The 22,171-nt window shown below is 43.6% G+C and overlaps 1 protein-coding gene across 1 annotated transcript in view; it reads left to right on the top strand.

The window, feature by feature from the left end:
- The window catches only part of herc2 (HECT and RLD domain containing E3 ubiquitin protein ligase 2), a gene marked incomplete in the record, with an annotated part of 472,599 nt that overhangs the window by 156,436 nt on the left and 293,992 nt on the right, over nucleotides 1–22,171 (top strand). The window contains 6 exon segments of the mRNA XM_037698316.1: nucleotides 2,766–2,980; nucleotides 3,072–3,204; nucleotides 3,382–3,509; nucleotides 3,658–3,853; nucleotides 3,940–4,073; nucleotides 4,273–4,449. Of these exon segments, the coding sequence (XP_037554244.1) occupies nucleotides 2,766–2,980; nucleotides 3,072–3,204; nucleotides 3,382–3,509; nucleotides 3,658–3,853; nucleotides 3,940–4,073; nucleotides 4,273–4,449 (983 nt within the window).

Raw genomic sequence — 22,171 nt, 5'->3', positions numbered from 1 at the left:
AGTAAACAGCCATCAGTGTGCTAATGATCCATTGTTAGGCTGATGGTCCTTCTTGAGCATGTGATCAGCTGGTTCTGGTTGTCAGCAGCAAACTGGTTGATCCACTCTGAGAAGGTGCTATTTAAGAGACTGAGCTGAATACAGCTCCTCAGACTGAGGAAGTCTCTTGGATGAGAGACGAAACGTTTCTACATTTTTTTGTTGATTTGCTTTGTTTTGTTTATTTTGAATGTCCAGAGGACCAGATTTAACTTTTTTGGAGTTCCAAGAAGTGTTGACTTTTAAAGGATATCCACTTCCTGTCACTTGGTACTTCCTGATTGGTTGAAACAACCAGCAGGGGTGTAGTTTTAGTGATGTCAGAGGGTTATTAGGAGTCAGCAGACAGCAGAAATGTTTTAAGAACGATTAGTACAGACAGAGAAATATTTTGAAGAAATGAGAGACAGCAGGTGCCAGCCAGTTCTTATTTACTGTCTGAGAGTTTTAAAAACAAGGCACTTCATTCTCATAACTTGTCTCTGACTTTCGACTGACATCAGGTCCACCCCCCACACAGACAGAAGATTGAATGCACACTTACTTCGTAAATAGACATTTAACTTGTATGATCTAAGTCTAATGAGGTTTAAAAATCATTAATACTGTTTCACAGTTGATTTAAATGAGTGGTTCACTTCAACATTAGAAATGGTATGAACTAAACACACTTTTGATTATCAAGATATTGTAAAATAGTGATGATAATATAAAAAAAGAAGAGTGTTCTTTCAATTGATTAATTCAGGATACGATTAAATAGTCTCTTGATGAGATAATTTGTATTTCTGGATTAAAATCAATGAAATAACAGTTCCTGTCCCCAGAAGGTCTTCAGAGACAGATTGATGTCGGAGGTCTAGTTCACCACACTAATTAATAATCCAACTGAAAAAAAGAAGCTACACCTCTGCCTGTGTCTGGAATGGATTCTCTTTCTCCGCAGCAGACCGGGTTTTCCCCAAAATGCACTCCAGTTCTCCACAAATCCTACATTGTTTTCAGAACACCACCTGGACGCCCAGCGGTCGAAAGCCGACATACGGCTAAACATGTCATCGCTGGTCAACCTGGGGAGGGGGCCTGAGAAAACTACGGAGTCAGACATAGTTTTTGCAAAGATACACACCAAAGCAACATTAATTTTAGTGATCTCTGATTTGCGTAGTCGAGTGTCATTTTCACCAACGTGAATAATGATTTTACTGTATTTCGCGTTAGCTTTAGCCAGTAGTTTCAGGTGGGATTCATTGTCTCCCGCTCTGGCCCCTGGAATGCATTTGACTGTGGTTTGAGTCACAGGTGCCACATTTCTGACTATGGAGCTCCTAATAACGGTGGGTGTCTCACTAAGCACAGAAAACTGATTTGAAAGTTGAACAGTGGTTGACCGAGGGCTTTGTTTTATTTTATTTTTTCCCTTTTGACCATCACCCAGCAGTCCTGAGGTTCAGGGCATCTAAGTGGAGGAAACTGATTTGAAATGTGATTTAAAGCAGAAAAAAATCTTTTGAAACATCATTTGAAACGTGAACCGGTCGATGGTGGACCGGAGACTTAGTTTTAGCATTTTGTTTACCTCGAGCCGTCACCCAGCCAACCTGCAGTTTCTGACTGCTAACGTGAGCTAGCATTAGTGGTTCTGCGCAGCCTATGGGCGCCTCGCAAGTTAATGGCTTTTCAAAAGCACAGAGTCGAGCTTCCAGATCAGACAGCCTCTCCACCAGAACCGACATAACAGAACATTTGTTACATGTCCCATTATCTTCAAACGAAGTAGTGTTATAGGTAAACATCTGGTACACAATGCATGCGATGAAACCCTAAGCCATGTTAAGCTACAGATAGTAAGAGCTAGCAGATCTCAATACACTGATAAAAACCAGAAGTCCTGAAAGATTAAGACCACGGTGGAATAAGTTTAAAGTTAGGGTGATCAAGTGATGTGGATAAGTGTCCTTGGGTGTCCTGAAAGGCGCTTCTTAATAAAATTATTATTATATTGTTGTTATCCGATGCAGGCAGTCTCTCAGCGGTTGTATTGTCTCAGCTGTAGGGTGTGTTGAAGTTAGCCACTCGCTAGCCCCACCACTATGTAGCACGATGAGACTGACTCCCTTCGCTCTCAAAACAAATAGAATACAGCAAAAATCAACAAGGGGTAGGTAGAAACAATAAGTAAATTAAACACTGTTTAAAACCACTGGCCTGATCTCAGCTTAATGTGAGTTTAATCAGAGTTGATCCGAACCAATCTGATTTGCTTAGCTTAGCACACCATTGCAGAACCTCGCAACAGCAAGTCACGAAACTTACCTAAAAGAATAAAGCACAAAACAAGAACCAGCAAGGAAGCACTACAACAAAGTCAATAAACAGAGAAGCATTGTTTGAAACTAGGGCAACTCGCCGGTTTTCTGATCTTTATCTCAGCTTTGTGGGAGTTGAATCCACTTAGTACAGTTAGCACAACACTGCCGGATCACGTAACTTAAAGAACACCCACAATAAAGTGTAAAACCAACAAACGACCAATGAAACTAGCAAACAGTTTAAAAAATACACAGTGAGAGAGAGAGAAAGAAAAAAACTGTTTATAGTAAGTAAGCAAGTGTAAGTGGTTAAAGTTGTTAAATACTCTCCGAGTAGAGTAAAACGTATTTATTATAATCGACATCTCCCAAGCAAGCCGGAACCGGAACTCTTTTGATCTTGTCTCTGCACAGAATGGCTCCAGTCCTCCATATTTTCTGGTGGCCTTCAGACCAGTCAGATCCACTACAACTACAATGAGGAGAAGGATGAAGACCACTGCAGCTCCCTGGGTACAACCACTCCTGAAAAGGCCAAACTTTACTCCCACAGGATAACCCTAAGCGACCACGCTCAGCCTTTCCTGCAGGCCGTTGCCGACAACACCACTCAGGACCACACTGTGAAGGTACAAGCAAAACCAAATTTCCTGAACAGGCCATGACATGAGGCAGAATGGTAATCTTTTAATATTTTGTTTTTTTGTTGTGGTGTTCTAGGACTTTTTATGCCAAATAGAACGAAGCTGTAAGCAGTATCATCTTATTACACCCATCACCTTTCCACCGGAGCATCCTGTTGAAGAAGTTGGCCGCCTGCTGCTCTGCTGCCTGCTCAAACATCAAGACTTGGGTAACGAAGCAGCTGGACTCAAAATGTTTTCACCAAAAAAGATTTATAAAAAAAAAATTCTAACTTAACCAAGAAAATTGTGTTCATTTTTTGTGTTCATCCTAAAATACAAAGACCATTAAATGTAAGTTTGTACTGGCTTTGAACATATTTTTAAAAAGCTGACTGTTGTCACAGGTCACGTTGCCCTTTCACTTGTCAGTCAGTGTGCCTTGGGCGTGGACCAAGGAAAACAAAGGTCCCTTCCTAAATCTGTGATTGACGTATGCCGCATGGTCTATCAGGCTAAATGTTCTCTAATCAAGGTAGGAGTTCCACGTTTTACATCTGCACAAAAACAGCAATTTAAAGAAACCCTTCACTCAACTAACTCAATAGGAAATAGAAAGTTGATGTCTGGCATAAAAGCCAAGAATGAAATTGTTAAATGTGAATAAACTGTTTGCCCTTTAGACTCATCAGGAACAAGGACGCTCCTATAAAGAAGTGTGTGCCCCCGTTATCGAGCGCCTACGTTTTTTGTTTCATGAGTTGCGTCCAGCTGTGAGCAACGACCTGTCAATTGTGTCCAAACTGAAGCTGCTGAGCTCTCAACCTCGATGGAGAAGGATCACACAGAAACTTATCCGGGATCGAAGGAAAAAAAGAGGTGAAATACTTTCTACCTGCTTCACCACGAAGGATTGTTATTTTTATACATATGTATCGTTAAAATTAAATATATTTACTTTTTAGTGCCAAAGAAGTCAGAATCTGCTGATATTGAAGAGCCAAAGCTGGAGAATGAGGGGACCAATGAAGAAGAGCATAATGTTCACATCAGCCCCACTCCTGCAGACAGGAAATCACCCACTGGGAAGACATCCAAGGTACTTGGCCTTGGTCATTGATGAATTAAAAGAAACAAAACAACAAGGTTTATAAAACATGACAGAGCTACCCTTTCAATCACACTTTTCATTGTCTTATTTTCTGAGAACATCTTTTTTTATTTTCCTCAGTTTCTAAATTAATGTTTCTACATTGTGCCTGTAATTGATATATTTGTCTAATTATGCTTTTTTGCAGCAGGACAAGTGGCAGCCTCTTTTAAACACAGTAGCAAATGTCCAGAGATACCGGTGGTTGAAACACAGTGTTCCTGGGGCTTTTTCTAAGTGCAGCCTCATGGGTACCATAGTAGAATTTGCACTTAAAGAGGAACCGCTTGATGTGGAAAAGATGAGGAAGTGTCTTCTTAAGCAGGTGAGTCCCAGGTTATGCAGTTTAACACAGGAGAAAATGCATTTTTTATTTGAAGATTTAAGTGATTTAATTTAACCAGGATTGCCTGTAAAAGTAATGGCATTCTGCATTGTTTCCATGTTTAGGTATTTTTCAGCAAAAGTGCTCAGCAAGTGAGGGTGTCGGGTTTACTGCTAATGCATTAGACCGCACCGATTCTACACAGAAGTATCTAAGTATAAGAAGTATCTGCCCTAATACTAAAAACATTTCACAGGCACATACAGTGTATCACAAAAGTGAGTACACCCCTCACATTCCTGCAGATATTTAAGTATATCTTTTCATGGGACAACACTGACAAAATGGCACTTTGACACAATGAAAAGTGTGTCTGTGTGCAGCTTATATAGCAGTGTAAATTTATTCTTCCCTCAAAATAATGCAATATACAGCCATTAATGTCTAAATCACCAGCAACAAAAGTGAGTACACCCCTTAGAGACTACACCCCTAAATGTCCAAATTAAGCGCTGCTTGTCATTTTCCCTCCAAAATGTCATGTGACTTGTTAGTGTTACTAGGTCTCAGGTGTGCATAGGGAGCAGGTGTATTCAGTTTTGTAGTACAGTTCTCACACTCTCTCTTACTGGTCACTGAAAGTTCCAACATGGCACCTCATGGCAAAGCATTCTGAGGATCTTAAAAGCCGAACTGTTGCGCTACATGAAGATGGCCAAGGCTACAAGAGGACTGCCAACACCCTGAAACTGAGCTGCAGCACAGTGGCCAAGATCATCCAGCACTTTAAAAGAGCAGGGTCCACTCAGAACAGACCTCGCGTTGGTCGTCCAGAGAAGCTGAGTGCACGTGCTCAGCGTCACATCCAAATGCTGTCTTTGAAAGACAGGTGCAGAAGTGCTGTCAGCATTACTGCAGAGATTTAAGAGGTGGGGGTCAGCCTGTCAGTGCTCAGACCATACGCCACACACTACATCAAACTGGTCTGCATGGCCGTCATCCCAGAAGGAAGCCTCTTCTGAAGTCTGTACACAAGAAAGTCCACAAACAGTTTGCTGAAGACATGTCAACAAAGGACATGGATTACTGGAACCATGTCCTATGGTCTGATGAGACGAAGATTAATTTGTTTGGTTCAGATGGTCTCAAGCATGTGTGGCAGCAATCAGGTGAGGAGTACAAAGATAAGTGTGTGATGCCTACAGTCAAGCATGATGGTGGGAATGCCATGGTCTGGGGCTGCATGAGTGCAGCAGGTTGTGGGGAGTTACATTTCATTGAGGGACACATGAACTCCAATATGTACTGTGAAATACTGAAGCAGAGCATGATCCCCTCCCTCTGGAAACTGGGTCACAGGGCAGTGTTCCAGCATGATAATGACCCAAACACACCTCTAAGATGACCACTGCTTTACTGAAGAGGCTGAGAGTAAAGGTGATGGACTGGCCAAGCATGTCTCCAGACCTAAACACAATAGAACATCTTTGGGGCATCCTCAAGCGGAAGGTGGAGGAGCACAAAATCTCGAATATCCGCCAGCTACGTGATGTCGTCATGGAGGAGTGGAAAAGCATTCCAGTGGCAACCAGTGAAGCTCTGGTAAACTCCATGCCCAGGAGAGTTCAGGCAGTTCTGGTAAATAATGGTGGCCACACAAAATATTGGCACTTCAGGACCTTTCACTAAAATACAAATACAAATACAAAAGTACTTTATTAATTCCAGAGGGAACTTATTTGTTCTTGTAACTCGTTATCCTCATTTCATTAAGAGATGTTATAGATGCTGTAGACAGGAAGGATCTCTTGTAAAGGTTCATTCCACCGTGGATCCTAAGAAACTGGCTGCAGATGCCATTTGAGCCGTCCACCCAGACTTGGCTGGCCTCTCTGTTCCCCCAGGCTGTAGGAACGCCCGAATGCCGGGCAGAACTCCTCCCAGAGCGATGGCCACTCCTCACAGCAGTCTGCTGAGCTCCTCATCGCTGCGGACAGCCAACTGTAGGTGCAGAGGGACGATCCTGTCCTTCCGCTGTCATGAGCCATGTTTCCTGTTAGTTCCAGGATCTCAGTGGTCAGGCACTCGAGCTCAGCTGGCAGGTAGATGAGAATGCATCCACATACCATCCTTTCAACTCATTTGAGATTTGGGGCTGTAGTTGAGATATTATTTGAGCTTTTGAGATGTTAATCAGCTGCTGTTGGTTGTAGAAAACTGCCTTGTGGCCATGGTTACGCATCATAACAAATGTCCAAAACTAAAAAAGTTTCAGTAAAAATCCTTCCAGCTGCACAGCATCCGATACCAGAGGAAATAATCATCCAAAAAATGTGACACATACAGAAAAAGAGGAATTAATGTTTCCAAAAGCAAAATCTCAGAATGAAAGTAACAGAGCTGCTCCAACATGCAGCCACCTTGAGCGGTGCAATTCTAGAACTTAAGGGGTGTACTCACTTTTGTTGCTGGTGGTTAGACATTAATGGCTGTATATTGCGTTATTTTGAGGGAAGAATAAATTTACACTGTTATATAAGCTGCATACAGACTACATTTCATTGTGTCAAAGTGTCATTTTGTCAGTATTGTCCCATGAAAAGATATACTTAAATATCTGCAGGAATGTGAGGGGTGTACTCACTTTTGTGATACACTGTATATACACAAGAGATTTATTATTGTCTTGTGACCGTGTAATTGAGGGCGGCTTCGGCTGAGTGGTAGAGAAGTCGTCCTCCAATTCAAGAGTTGGGGGTTCGAATCCACCAACAGTCACATGCCGAAGTGTCCCTGGGCAAGACCTCATTTCCTCCGATGCAGGTCCAATTAGTGTATGAATGTGATCTAAAAGCACTGATTAGTCTCTTTTGAATGATTTGTTAAATTAGCTTTGTAGAGATCTAGTAGAGAGCTGTATGAATGGGTAAATGAGGACACAGATTTGTAGTTTAAAGCACTTTGAGTGTCTTGATAAGATAGAAAGGTGCTATATAAATACAGTCCATTTACCATTGCATTAAAATGATAGCTGGCAGTTTCCAGAATTTGTTAGGCAGCGAGTGAATGTACAGTCCTTGATTTGATGTTAGAAGGAGAACAAATGGGTCACTGTAAGATTCAAAGATGGCTCCTGTGTACATAGCTTGCAATCCACCTCTGCTGACGGTGTTAGTATTATTTATGTTTTATTCATTTCTCATCTGTGACCTCAACTCTCTGCTGGTGTATGAACGACAACAACTTTTGGATTTTCGACTTTGTGCCACCATTGTCGCTTATTTTGATCAATATGAGCGTAACTCTGGACCCCCTCCCACTGCTGCTGGCGGACATGCCTGTTTACCTGCAGTGTGCTGCACACCTGCCTCCCCGGATACATAGCTCCAGACGCCGGGGAATACGTGCTGGCCGGCTGGTAAAGCTTAAAGCCCTACTTGCTGCCTCTATATCATCCTCTCCAGCTGATGGTCAGCATTTCCATCTCCGAACCTGGCGCTGTACAGATCCTGTTGCACGCTGTTTGGTCCTGTTGGCAGGGCCTGATCATCACACTGGGCCCGTGCGCGGCTGTGTTTCCTGCCTGAGGCGCGGGTCAAACTGCAAATCTGAGGCCACTGGACTGGACACTGTAATCATCTCCTCCTGTGGTGGATTCTATGAGGATGGCCCTGATAAATGCCAGATTGCTGGCTAATACAACTTTTATTTTGAATGACTTTTTCTGTCGCCACTGGCTGGACTTTCATTTCATCACTGAGACTTGGATCTGCCCTGGTGAGTTCAGTGTTTTTCTGGAATTATTGCTTCCGGATTGTTCTTTTTTCAATGCTCCAAGGACAACTGGTTGTGGTGGAGGATTACTGACAATTTTTAAGAAACATTTGCACTGCAAACAGCTCCATGATGCAACTAATTATTCGAGTTTTGCACTGCTCTGTTGTGAGCTGGGCCGCTCCAACCTGGTTTTGTGTGCCATTTGTTACAGACCCCCCTGGATACCACAAACAGTTTTTAAATGAACTTTCTGACTTTCTAACTGGTATTCTGCTCCAATATGACCGTGTTTTAATTGTGGGGGATTTCAATATTCATGTCTGATGCCCTGATAAACCATTATCTCAGGACTTTCTAGTCCTCGTCCAGTCCTTTAACTTTGTACAGAGTGTTGTTGGTCCAACTCATCAGCAGGACCACAATCTGGATTTAGCTCTAACACATGGCTTATCTGTTTGTGATTTAGAAATTGGTGACTGTTTTTTCCGACCACAAACCAGTTTTATTCAACGCATCTTTAGTCTTTGAGCCTACACCTCCCCCTCCACCCAGGCCCTGTATGATATTCAACCTTCCATCGCCCCACGCTTCTCTTTCATTTTTGCCACTAATTCTGTTATAGACTCTCGACTCTGTGGGTTTTACTACAAATTAGTTAGTATCTCTGCATCAGGAGGCCTGTGTACAAATCTTGGACTCAGTCACCCCGTTAAAGATCAGGAAATGAAAACGCACGCCCCACCCTTGGGTGAATGAGGTCACACAAGAAGCAAGATGCCTGTGCAGGAGAGCTGAGCATAGATGGAAGAAAAATAAACTCCAGGTTTCTTTTGATATGTTAAAATCAAGTTGGAAAGTGTATCAGACCACGGTTAAACAAGAGTAGGACAAATATTTCTCCAAAATTATTAACTTAAACAGTCACAACCCCCGAGTTCTTTTTAACACCATTAACACCATTCTAAATGTGCCTTAGTCTGCCAGCATTGAGGCCTCTGTTGACACCTGTAATAAGTTTGTCAGGCATTTTGTTGACAAGGTTGAGTTGATTAAGTCATTGATTCCATACTCCACAACTCACTTCACCACTCGCTCCCCACGAGATCGGATGCTTCTCTCCCTCCCTCCCTCTCTGCTTTGCTTTGCTGCTCTGTCTGTCTGTGAAAATGCTGTGAGACTCTCTTACATTTCTTCCGAACCATAATTATGGACTTGTTTTAACCAGTTGGTCCCTCAACTCAATTTACAACATTTCTTCGAAGAGAAGACAGACTTTGGGCGAGCCTATTTACCCTGTTGGCACGTACGCAGCTGGATATCTCATCGACTGGAAAACTTGATGATGTGTTTATCTCTGCTGCCATCTGTGGGTTTTAAGGATGCATATTTAATTGGATTCACGATAACTGGTTCCTGCTTTTTGGATTCAGCTGGTGCTGGTTTTATCTACAATCAAGGAAGTCGTCAGCAGCAAATTTGGACCCGATCACGCTGCTTGCCTTTATGATGGCTTGGTTCGTGTCTCGTGTACCCGGACTCAAATGCTTTGGGCTGAATGGATCAGATCTTGGGGATTTTTACTCAGTCACGTTCCATCGGTGTGGCCATGTTAATTTGGACATTTCGGTACCGAGTAGACCAACACAGACTCAAGGTTGATGCCATTAAGTTCTGACTGTCCCCAAAACAACTGTGTGTTTATCTAAATTTTGGTCGCCTTGGCTGTCCTTGAAGGCCATCTTATCTAAAGTCGCCTGGAGAAAATGTGATCTGACGCTCTCTACCCCCTCCCTGAGGAATTTCCAACTGATAACCAGATGAGCCAGCTGAATAAACTTTGTGTCATCATTTCAAGACTCTTGGATTCTCATAGAGGTTATTCTTGGCCATTCCTCGACATCCCTCGAGAATGTTTATGGATCTCACCGGAGGACATTGACTGATTACAGTGACCTCGAGAGCATCTATAAGCGTTGTTGACCGCTCTCGTGTCTGATGCAGAATGTCTACGTAAATATGTGCTTGTTTGTACGAGGTGTTTTTTCAATATTAGAGGTTTTTCTCAGCCAAGAAAAAAGTCTGATAGGAATTTTTTTCACCTCCAACTCCTACATGTGTCCTATTAACCACTGTTTTTGTCTGTCCAAACAGGTCACTTGTAAATGAGTCTTCGAGGCTCAATGTGATTTATCTGTTTAAATAAAGGTTGAATGAATGAAAAAAAAAAATCTGACCCCTCAGTTCTTATCCCCTGCTCAGCAGTCTTCCGTCAATTTGAACCCATCTCACACTCATTTTTAAATTATGTAGTTGGTCACATGAAACCCTCAGGCTCCCCTGCTGACCCCATCCCCGCTGCATTTTTTAAACAGGTTCTACCATCAACTGGACCCTCTGTTCTTGCCAATATTAACAGCATTTTGGCTACAGGTGTGGTTCCTGATGTTTTTAAACACACAACAATATCTCCATTAATTAAATACCCCAGACTTGACCCTTCAAATTGTTCAAACTTGAGACCAATCTCAAAACTTCCATTTCTTTCCAAAATCTTAGAAAAAATAGTTTTTAGTCAACTAACCAAGTTTTTGAATGTAAATGGAATTTTTGAGATTTTTCAGTCAGAATTTAAACAAATGCACAGCACCAAGACAGATTTAGTAAGGGTCTGTAATGACATTCTGCTAGCACTTGACTCTGGTCAGTCTGTGATCCTTGTACTCCTCGACCTTACTGCTGTATTTGACACTGTTGACCACAGTATCCTTATGTCACGGTTGGAACACTGGGTAGGGATGGGGCGATCCGATCCAGTATCGGTTTCGGCCTCCGATACAGCATAATTTACGTATCGGATTTTTCCGATCCACCTGCCGATATTTCTGATCCATGATACATGTTGGCTTCAAACTATGGAATGGATTTCCCGAACGGCGGCGTGTCTCATGAACCCAGAGTAATAAGACCCGCCTTACATTCAGGAAATCCAATTCATAGTTTGCAGCCAGCTACAATGTGAGGACTGAGTTAGCAGCACTGTGGCTAACAGCTAACAAACTTTTCATCTAAACATGTGTGGAAGTATTTTACATTACAAACACCACAAAACAAAACAGCAACGTGCAATATCTGCAGAGCCATAGCGCCACATTAAACCACGGTAAAGTTAGTTTTATGTTGGACATTCAAGCTCCGTGGCTTCAGCGGGGCGCTGCTCTTTGCTCAACCCACAACAGGCGACTCGACCCCGGCCAGCCTCGTCCAATCTGCCCCGCTCAGTCTGCTCGTCTCTGAGGAGGGACAGACTGAGCGCGGCTGCCCCAAATCAGGCTGCTTGCTTCGAATTGAACAAGAAGAAGACATCGCTGAAACCACGGAGCTCAAATGTTTCCAGAGAAGTTGATAAACTTCATCATGATTAATGACCAACCACTATCAGTTGTAGAAAACGAAGGATTTCACAGCTTGATACTTGCAGCCAAGATATTGTTTACCCTCCAGGAGATATTTATCAGTACAACAGTAGACAATCATTAAAAAACATATGATTTCAAAATTATATTAAAAACAAAAACAGCTACATTATAAAGTGATGTAAAATTCTAAAAACAGGAACGTGTCTGTTGGTTTATGCCAGGTGTTTGAAGCCATTTAACATTTTATTTTATTCATTTATTCATTCATTTAAAAGAAACAAAATAAAAATCATCAAAAATAAAACATTGAATGAAAAGAGTGCAGAAAGAAGAAAAATAATTATTGTATCCGCCCCTTATTTAAAAAAATATAAAATAACTTTAAACAATCACTTAAATTAATCACTTTTATATCCACTTTAAAGCTAGGAATGAAATGAAACATGTTTTGTGTTAGCAGAATTTAATTCTAATTTAAAACTTATCCTACATTAATACAACTTACCTCAAGTTGCCTTTTTGGACATGCATGCATATATTTGTACAAATTGTACTTGAGAGGAGATTATTAAAGCCTCATGTAAAATCAATGATGCTCATGATATCGGAACTGGATCGGTATCGGCCAATATTTAGATTTAGGTATCGGGATCGGATCGGAAGCAAAAAAAAAAAAAGTGGATCGGTGCATCTCTAATCACGGGTGCAACATTAGAATGGTTCCATTCATATCTTAGTGACAGGAGTTTTTGTGTCAATTTTGGTAATCATTTATCTGCTTCTGTCCCTCTTTCCTGCGTTGGCCCGCAAGGCTCCATAGGCCCTTTTCACATGACGTCAGACAACTTCCGTTTTGACTGTACGCAGCGTATATGTACTTCCGGGTAACCACAGACCTGTCCGGAAAATTCACAGAATTTCATTAATTCAAGCTTTATTTATCAGAGTCAGAGTCAGAGTCAGAGTTTCTTTATTGTCATTCGCACCTCATGTGGTTCATGGGGTGGAGCGAAATTATGTACACAGGGTCCCAGTTACATCCAACAATAAAATGTCTAAGAAAAACAGTAATAACATCTAAGATATGAACTAAGAAAAACATCAACTAAATATACACTAAGCACTCATAACATAAAACATTGAACATCAGCACAAACATGAACATGAGTCTGTCTGAGCAGATGAGCACGCATGAACACATCAACATTGAAACAGATCAGCAGCAACATGAAACAGATCAGCAGCAACATGATGTGATTTTTCACAGTGATTATTCTGGTTAGAGATTCATGAGTCTAACAGCCTCAGGGTAGAAGCTGTTCCTCAGTCTAGTGGTTCTACATTTAATGCTCCTCAACCTCCTTCCTGAGGGGAGTGGGGCAAAAAGTGTGTGTGCTGGGTGAGTGGGGTCCTTCATGATGCAGGTAGCCCTCTTCCTGCATCTAGAGGTGTAGATGTCTGTGATGGTGGGGAGGCTGACTCCAACAGACTTCTGTGCAGCCTTCACCACTCTCTGCAAAGCTTTTCTTTCTGCAGCTGTGCAGCCTCCATGCCATACGTTGATGCTGGAGCACAGGATGCTCTCCACTGCACACCTGTAGAAGGAGGTGAGGACTGAGCTTCCCTGACCAGCTCGCCTCAGCCGTCTGAGGAAGTAGAGTCTCTGATGAGCTTTCTTGATCAGGCTGGTGGTGTTGTTGCTCCAGCTGAGGTTGTCATTCATGTGTACACCCAAGTACTTGTAGCTGGAGGCCACTTCCACCGCAGATCCTCTTATGTTCAGGGGGGTGTAGGTGTGTTTGTTCCTTCTGAAGTCCACAATCATCTCCTTTGTCTTCTTCACATTGATGTGAAGGTTATTCTCTTTGCACCATCTCTCCAGGTGTTCCACCTCTTGCCTGTAGCTGGACTCATCATTGTTTGTGATGCATCCCACCACCGCTGTATCATCTGCAAACTTTACAATGTGACAGCCTGGATGGGTAGCTGCACAATCATATGTGAGCAGAGTAAACAGGAGGGGGCTCAACACACATCCCTGAGGAGAGCCAGTGCTGAGGGTTATGGTGGAGGAGGAGAAATTGTGGATCCTCACTAACTGTGGTCTGTTTGTTAAGAAGTCTAGTACCCAGTTGCATTTGGAGGGGTTTAGTCCTAGTGTGGATAGTTTGTCCATCAGGGTTTGGGGGATCATGGTGTTGAAGGCGGATGTGAAGTCCACAAAGAGCATACGGACGTAAGAGTTTTTCTGCTCCAGGTGGTTGAGTGCAGTGTGGACCACAGAGGAGATGGCGTCCTCTGTTGATCGGTTCTCACGGTATGCGTACTGGTGAGGGTCCTCGTTGATGTTGATGGTTGTTTTGATGTGAGTCATGACCAGTTTTTTGAAGCATTTAGCAACTATTGGGGTGAGGGCCACTGGCCGATAGTCATTCAGACCAGTCACTGTAGAGCTTTTTGGGACTGGGATGATGGTGGCAGTCTTCAGGCAGGTGGGAACTGTCTCCAGGGTAAGTGAGGTGTTAAAGATGTCTGCCAGCACCTCACAGAGCTGATCAGCACATTCCTTCAACACTTTCCCGGGGGTGTTGCCTGGGCCAGTTGCTTTGTGCGGATTAATCCTCCTGAAGGTACTCCTTACTTCGGCTGAGGTCACGCTGAGATGCTCTTCATCCGGTGGTGAGGTGAGTCTGGTGCTGGGTGGTCTGTTTGGGTCTTCAAAGCGTGCATAGAACTTGTTGAGGGCATCAGGCAGAGATGGGTCTTTGGGGCATTGTTCGCTCCTTCCTTTATAATCTGTTATGCACTTAATGCCCCTCCACATGCTCCGAGGGTCTTGTGAGATGAATTGACCCTCGATCCTCTGTGCATATGTGGCCTTGGCCCTCTTAATACCAGCAACCAGCTCTTTTCTTGTCCTACTCAGCTCCTCTGAGTTTCCAGACCTGAAGGCAATGTTACTGGCTTCCAGCAGGGTACGCACCTCTGCATTCAGCCAAGGTTTTTATAGAGGTTAAATTACAAGATATAGTGCAAGGTAAGGTTAATAAAAACAGTATTTATGTGTTTGTTAGCCGTGGTAACGTTTTCCATCATTGCAGCATCTTTAGCCACAGCTATCTAAAATATACAATGCAGCCTGTCAGTGCTTTAACTTTTAAAGGTTTACTTTCTATATTAACCTTACTAATAACAGTATTTACGTGTTAGCTATGGTAACGTTATCCATCATTATCAACTTACCATTCTGTAACTGTGTAAGGAAACAGCCTCCGATTGACAACAGTGGATCGTCTGGTATCCAACAGGGATGAGTCATGCCAAGTTTGGTGCATTTCGTTCTTTCAATGTGAAAGTTATAGCGTTTGTAAATTTATGTCGTGAAGCGCAACTTTGAGGCCTTGCCATGCCCCTTTAACCTAAACGAAACCAAAAGCTTTTGATAACTTTTACTCCCTATTGTCTTAAGGGCATATTAACCAAGTTTTAAGGCAATCTCTCAAAATCCCTAGGAGGACTTCGTTAAAATTTGCCATTAGAAACGCCATAAAATAGAATAGAATAGAATTCAACTTTATTGTCATTGCACATGTCACAGATACAAAGCAACAAAATGCAGTTTGCATCTATCCAGAAGTGCTTAGCAAGAAAAATAAATTGTTAGATATATATAGTACAATATACAGTAAATTGCTTTGTATATGCTATAGGTATAAATATATACAGTTTGTGAGTGTACAGACCCTTTAAATGACCCTTTGACCCAAAATGGCTGACTTCCTGTTGGCTTTGGACCAGGGCTCCAAGAGACTTTTTCATAGGTCCCGAGATGATACAGATGTTCACCAAGTTTCAGAATTATTGGTCAAAAAATGGCTTGGGGCTGAGGTTTTAAAATATTCTACGGGGTGCTGTGGAGGCTATTGGCCGATTATCATGGCTTCCTGTTCAAGGGGTGGATAATGATCGATCATAGTGATTTTGGTGAACCTCCGATCAAATCTGTGGAATTTAGAGCCAAACTTATTGTAACGGCATCACTTCTGAATTCGCCACACCACCGTGCCCACATCCTCCAGTGAAAACGGTTTGCGCTTTAAAGCAAGTAAGACCAACTTGTTATATGTCTTCTAACACAGGATCATCCTGATTCGATCAAGGGTGTCAGAGAGGGCGCACTCAAAGCAAAAAAAGTGACTTCCTGTTCTGAGGGGGTAGGGCTTTGATGACATCAGAATATGACCACAGAGGATCGTCGAGCATCGGATAGGAATGACTCATGCCAAGTTTGGTTCAATTCGGTCTTTCAACGTGAAAGTTATAGCGTTTGCGAATTTTTACGGCATGAAGCATAACTTTCAGGTCTGGCCCCGCCCCTTCAACTTGCTCTGAAACGAACCGTTTTGATAACTTTGTGTCCCCCATGCCTTTTGACCAAAATGGTTAAGTTTGAAACCGATTGAGCGAAATCCCTAGGAGGAGTTTGTTCAAATGCGAAGGCTGTAAACCGCCAAAAAGGTGTGAAAATTGGGTCGGCATTCTAAAATGGCCGCCTTTCTATCGAACAGTGTTGGTGCCAGAGGGTTTTTTGTGCATCTTGGGGAATTGGACAAGTGTACCAAACTTGACTTCATGTTTCTACAAAATTAAGGTCAATGCGTAGGGTATTTTGAAAATTTCTAGGTGGCGCTCTTGAGCCGTTTCTGTTGCGACATCCGACCTTGAAAAATGTGTCCATGCATTCATTACAACCCGGCTGGACTATTGTAATTTGCTTTACGTTGGGGTCAGTCAGGTCTCCCTCTCACATTTCCATCTCGTCCAATATGCTGCAGCTCAGCTTTTAACTGGAAGTTGCAGGTTTGAGCACATTTCATCGGCTCTGTCCTCCCTTCTCTGACTTCCTGTACATGTCAGAATTTATTTTAAAATTCTTCTGCTGATATTTAAGTGTGTTAATGGCCTTGCACCCACTTACCTCTTTTTCTTATGCTCCTTCTCGGGCTTTTAGATCATCAGACCAGCTGTTTTTGGCTGTACCAAAAACCAGGTTGAAGCTCAGAGGAGATTGAGCCTTTTCAGTCATGGGCACTAAACTCAATCTGCCCATCAACATTGAACAGGCCACCTCAGTTTCCGCTTTTAAATCTCTCCTGAAAACTCATCTATACTCACTGACATTTAACATAGGGTGATCAGATTTAGATTTAGTATTTCTTTGATGCTGATTGTGTTTATGCTTTTTGTTTTATTCCTATTTAACACACGGTCAGTCTGATCTGATGTAGTATTTCATTCTTTCCGACTGTGTTTATGTTTTTTGTTATTGGTGGGTGGCTGTGGCTGAGTGGTTAGAGCAGTCGTTCTCCAATGCAAGAGTTGGAGGTTCGAATCCACCAGCAGTCACATGCCAAGTGTCCCTGGGCAGGACACTGAACCCCTCATTGCCTCCGATGTGTGTCCCATTAGTGTATGAATGTGATAAAGCACTGATTAATCTCTTTAGAATGATTTGTTCAATTAGCTTTGTAGAGATCTAGTTAAGTGCTGTATGAATGGGTAAATGAGGACACGGATTGTAGTGTAAAGCACTTTGAGTATCTTGATCAGATAGAAAGGCGCTATATGTGACATTTGACACAAGGTGATATGATTTAGTATTTCAATTATTTCTAATTGTTTTGTGATTTATATATTTTTTTCCATATGCTGTAAATATATTTTGTTACTTTTATTTGATGCTGTGATCTTTTTTCTCTTTTGTTAAGCACTTTGGTAACAGTTATTGTTTTAATTGTGCGATATAAATAAATCTGACTTGACTTGATTGTAAGGTTGTGAATGACATGACATGGCTCAAAATTTGATTGATTGGAAAAACAGTATTCCTCCTTGAATTGCCACCTTTTCATTGTGGAGGAGTTTGTGTGCCTGAATTATTCTAGGAGATAGGCTGTCTGGACAATTCTAATTGCCCTTGCTAGGGTCTCCTAAGGTAGATTGGTTCTATGTGACAGGGCAGACAAAGAGTGATTCCAAAGACATATGGACAAACAGAAGCAAGGCTCAATGTCCTTTGTCTGGATGTGGGTTACTGGGGCACCACCCTGCAGCCAGGCCTGGGGAAGGGGCTTGTCAGTGAGCTACTGGTAATCCGGTTTCTACCCATGGGGCCTGATCAGGCTCAGTTCGAGCAAGCAACATGGATTTACCTTCCCATGGGCTCACCACCTGTAGGGTGGGCCGTATGAGTCGGGTGCATGATGCCATGGGCAGTGGCTGAAGGCGGAGGCCTTGGCGCTCAGACCCTGGCTTACCAAAGCTGGCTCTTGGGACATGAAACCTGACTCCTCTGGCAGGGAAGGAGTTTGAGCTTGTGCATGAGGTTGAGGGGTACCGACTAGATATAGTTGGGCTCACCTCAACGTACAGCATGGACTCTGGAACCAATCTTCTTAAAAGAGGGGCTGGACCTTATTCCACTCTAGAGTTGCTCATGGTAAGATGCCGAGCTAGTGTGGGTCTACTTTTAGCCCCCCGAATTGGTAACTGTGTGTTGGAGTTTCCCCAGTAGATGAGAGGGTGGTTTCCCTTTGCCTTTGGTTGAGGGGACGGGCTCTGCTTGTTTTTTGTGCCTATGCGCCAAACAGCAGTTCAGAGTATCCAACCTTCTTGGAGTCCTTGGCGAGGGTGCTTGAAGGTGCACCAGCTGTTGACTCCTTTATTCTGCTGGAGGACTTCAATGCCCACATGGGTAATGACTGTGTGACCTGGAGGAACGTGATTGGGAGGAACGGTCTCTCTGATCTGAACCTGAGCGGTGTTCTGTTATTGGACTCCTGTGCTAGTCCTAGTTTTTTCTATCACAGACACCATGTTTGACCGTAAGTGTGTTCCACAAATGCGCTTGGCACCAGGATGCTCTAGGTCATAGATCGATGATTGACTTTGTAGTCATGTCATCTGATTTGTGTCTGTTAGTTTTGGACACTCAAGTGAAGAGAGGAGCATAGCTGTCAACGGATCACCACTTGGTAGTGAGTTGGGTCAGATGGAGACAGACAGACCCAGTAGACCCAAACATGTAGTGAGGGTTTGCTTAGAAGACCTGGCAGAAGAACCTGGCAGAAAGATCTTCAAATCACACCTCCAGGAGTGCTTTAACCTCATCTCAGCTGAGGCAGGGGACATTGAATCCGAGTGGGCCATGTTCCACGCATCAATTGTTGAGATAACTGCCTTTAGTGGTGGCCAGAAGGTTGTCATTGCTTCTTGTGGTGGCCATCCATGAACTCTGTGGTGTACACTCTGTGTTAGGGAGGCTGTCAATCTGAAGGAGGAGTTATATTGGGACTTGTTGACTGGTGGGACTCTGGAGGCAAATGAGGAGTACTGGATGGCTAAGCGGTCAGCTGCCATGGCTGTTGCTGAAGCAAAAGCTCGGATGTGGGAAGAGTTTGATGAGGCCTTGGATAGAGATTCATTCAGATCAGAGGATATTTTGACAAATCATCAGGCAGCTGAAGAGGGGAAAGTATCACTTTACTAACACTATTCAGTGAAGGTGGGCTGCTGTTGACTTCAACCAGTGATGTTGTCGACAGGTGGAAAGAATACTTATCTGAACTTCTCAATCCCACCAGCACATCTTCCATGGAAGAAGCTGAGTCAGGGAACTTCAGGATTGGTCTGTCCATAACTGTGGCTGAGGTTACTGAGGTAGTTAAAAAGCTCAGAAGCAGAAGCAGGGCTCCAGGAAAGGATGGGTTCGCCCTGATTTCCTTAATGCTCTGGATGTTGTGGAACTGTCTTGGTTGGCACGACTGCAACATTGCATGGACATCAGGGGTAGTGCCACTGCTTTGGTGGTTCCCCTCTTCAAAAATGGGGACCGGAGGGTGTGTTCCAATTATAAGGGTGTCACTGTCCTTAGCCTCTCTGGTAAGGTCTATTCAGGGGTACTGGAGAAGCGAGTCTTTTCGTTGGTCAACCCTCAGATCCAGGAGGAACAATGTGGGTTCCATCCTGGCTGTGGAACACTGAATTAGCTCTTTACCCTCACAAGGGTCCTCGAGCGGTCATGGGAGTTTGTCCATCCAGTCTACATGTGTTTTGTAGACTTGGAGAAGGCATTCAACCGTGTTCCTTGGCATACACTGTGGGGGGTGTTCCATGAGTATGGGATTGGAGGCCCATTATTACGGGCTGTTCAGTCCCTATACAAGCGGTGCGAGCGTTTGGTTTGCATTGCCGGCAGTAAGCCAGACCCCTTCAGGATGCGAGTTGGACTCCGCCAGGGCTGCTTGTTACAGATTCTGTTCATAACTTTTATGGACAGAATTTCTCACTGCAGCCAGTGGGTGGAGTAAGTCCAGTTTGATGACCCCAGGATTCCTTCTCTGTTGCAGATTATGTGGTCCTGTTGGCATCATTGTACCATGACCTTCAGCTCTCACTGGAGCAGTTTGCAGCCGAGTGTGAAGCGGTTGGGATAAATCAGCACCTCCAAATCTGAGGCCATGGGCCTCAGTCATAATAGGGTGGCTTGCTCTCTTCGGGTCGAGGGTGAGGTTCTGCCTCAAGTGAAGGACTTCAAATATCTCAGCGTTTGTTGACTAGTTGGGAAAGAATGGAGCATGACATTGACAGATGGATTGGTGTAGCGTCTGCAGTATTGCAGACTCTGTGCCTGCCTGTCCATTGTGGTGAAGAGGGAGCTGAGCTGTAAGGCAAATCTCTCTGTTTACCACTCGGTCTATGTTCATACCCTCACACATGGTCACAAACTCTTGGTAGTGACTGAAAGAATGAGATTGCAAATACAGGCCGTTGAAATTACTTTCCTCTGTAAGGTAACTGGACTCTCACTTAGAGAGTGAGAAGTTCATTTATTTGCAACAGACTCAAAGTAGAACTGCTGCTCCTCAACATCGAAATGAGCCATTTGAGGTGGCGCGGACATCTGGTAAGGATACTTCCTTGGCGCTTCCCTAGGTAGGTGCTTCAGGCATGTGCATCTGGGAGGAGACCCCGGGAAAGATGCAGGACACACCGGAGAAACTATATTACTCGGTTGGCCTGGGAACACCTTGGGGTCCTCCCAGAAGAGCTAGAAGAGGTGGCTGTGGAAAGTGATGTCTGGGCCTCCCTGCTCAATATGCTGCTCATGCGACCCGACTTCGGAACAAGCGAAAGATGATGGATGGATGGGTGAATGGATGAATGGAAAATGATATGAATGCAACTCCTAAACTTAAGTGACTGTAGGCTGTTTTTGATCTGTTGTGGTCATAATTTCCTAAAAAAATGGTTCAAGGACGGAAAGCCAGTGACTATATACCATAGTCATAATCTGCCTAAGTCATAGCATTCTTTTCAATATCTCACTGGAAAATGCCTCCCCTGCGTATTCCTCAAAAGCACTTATTTCATTAAACCAATCTTGATTGGCTGGTGATTATGACGCATGTGTCACCTACCCTTTAAGTTGCTTGCGTTTTTCATTCAACCTTTGTTTAGACATGTTAATCCCATTGAGCCTCGAGTACTCATTTACAAGAGAGACCTTATTTCAACAAAGAATGATGACAACAGTGGACAACAACAACAATAGACAGTTATAAAAAGGCATACTTTTTTTTTTTTTTACAAATTAAAACAAGATGGTAAAAACAGTAACAAAAACAGCTAGATTATAAGGCAAATGTAGAAAACTAAAAACAGGAACATGTCTGCATTGGTCCTTGCCAGGAATCCAACAGATTCCAAGATGAATAACGATTCCAAGATGGCGCCGGTGTGTAGGGCTGCCCGTCTCTCGCTCTCTGCTTGTATTGTATTTTTGTTATTTTTACAATGGTTTGTGCAGTGTGCCGAGTCATAATTTCAGTATGATCGTCGGGCACTTTTGGAGCTCCGTACATTTGCTGAAATTCCCGCAGAGTTTTTGAACAGTGGCCAGCACTCTCCTCCACCGGTCCTATCTGAGATTCCTGCGTTCCTTCTGCGTGACCCTGGCCTTTCTCCATGGAAGAAACGTCGCAGACGTCGTGGGAAGCGTGCATAGATTTTGGTGAAACTGAGGCAAAGTGTGGATTATTCTATCAGGACTCGCTCTGGATCTGATCATCTCCTCTCTGACCCGTGGTGCTCCCGGGGCCCGGCTGCTGGCCAGCTGCACGCGTGCTCAGTCCATGTGAACACCTGGAGTTGTTTACCTGTGCACCGCACCAGCAGAACAGGAGGAGCCGTTCTTCATAACCTGCGCCCGCTGGCGCGCGCGTCTCCCTCCACGGCCGTGCCTGTGTTGGACCATATCAGGATGTGTTTAATCAACGCAAGGTCTGTTTCCAACAAGACGTTTATCCTCAATGACTTTTTTTAAAGATCAGGAGTTGGATTTTCTGTTCGTCATGGAATCTTGGATTTCTGATGGTGAGTCCAGCGCCTTGGTGGAACTACTACCCCCGGACTGTCTGTGTCTCAATGCCCCGCGGCCATCAGGTCGTCGCGGGGGGGGGGGGGGGGGG

This window comes from Nematolebias whitei, chromosome 3 (genome assembly GCF_014905685.2).
Source record: "Nematolebias whitei isolate Nwh7 chromosome 3, NemWhi1, whole genome shotgun sequence".
Lineage (NCBI taxonomy): Eukaryota > Metazoa > Chordata > Actinopteri > Cyprinodontiformes > Rivulidae > Nematolebias > Nematolebias whitei.
This window is presented reverse-complemented; position numbering and strand designations above follow the sequence as displayed.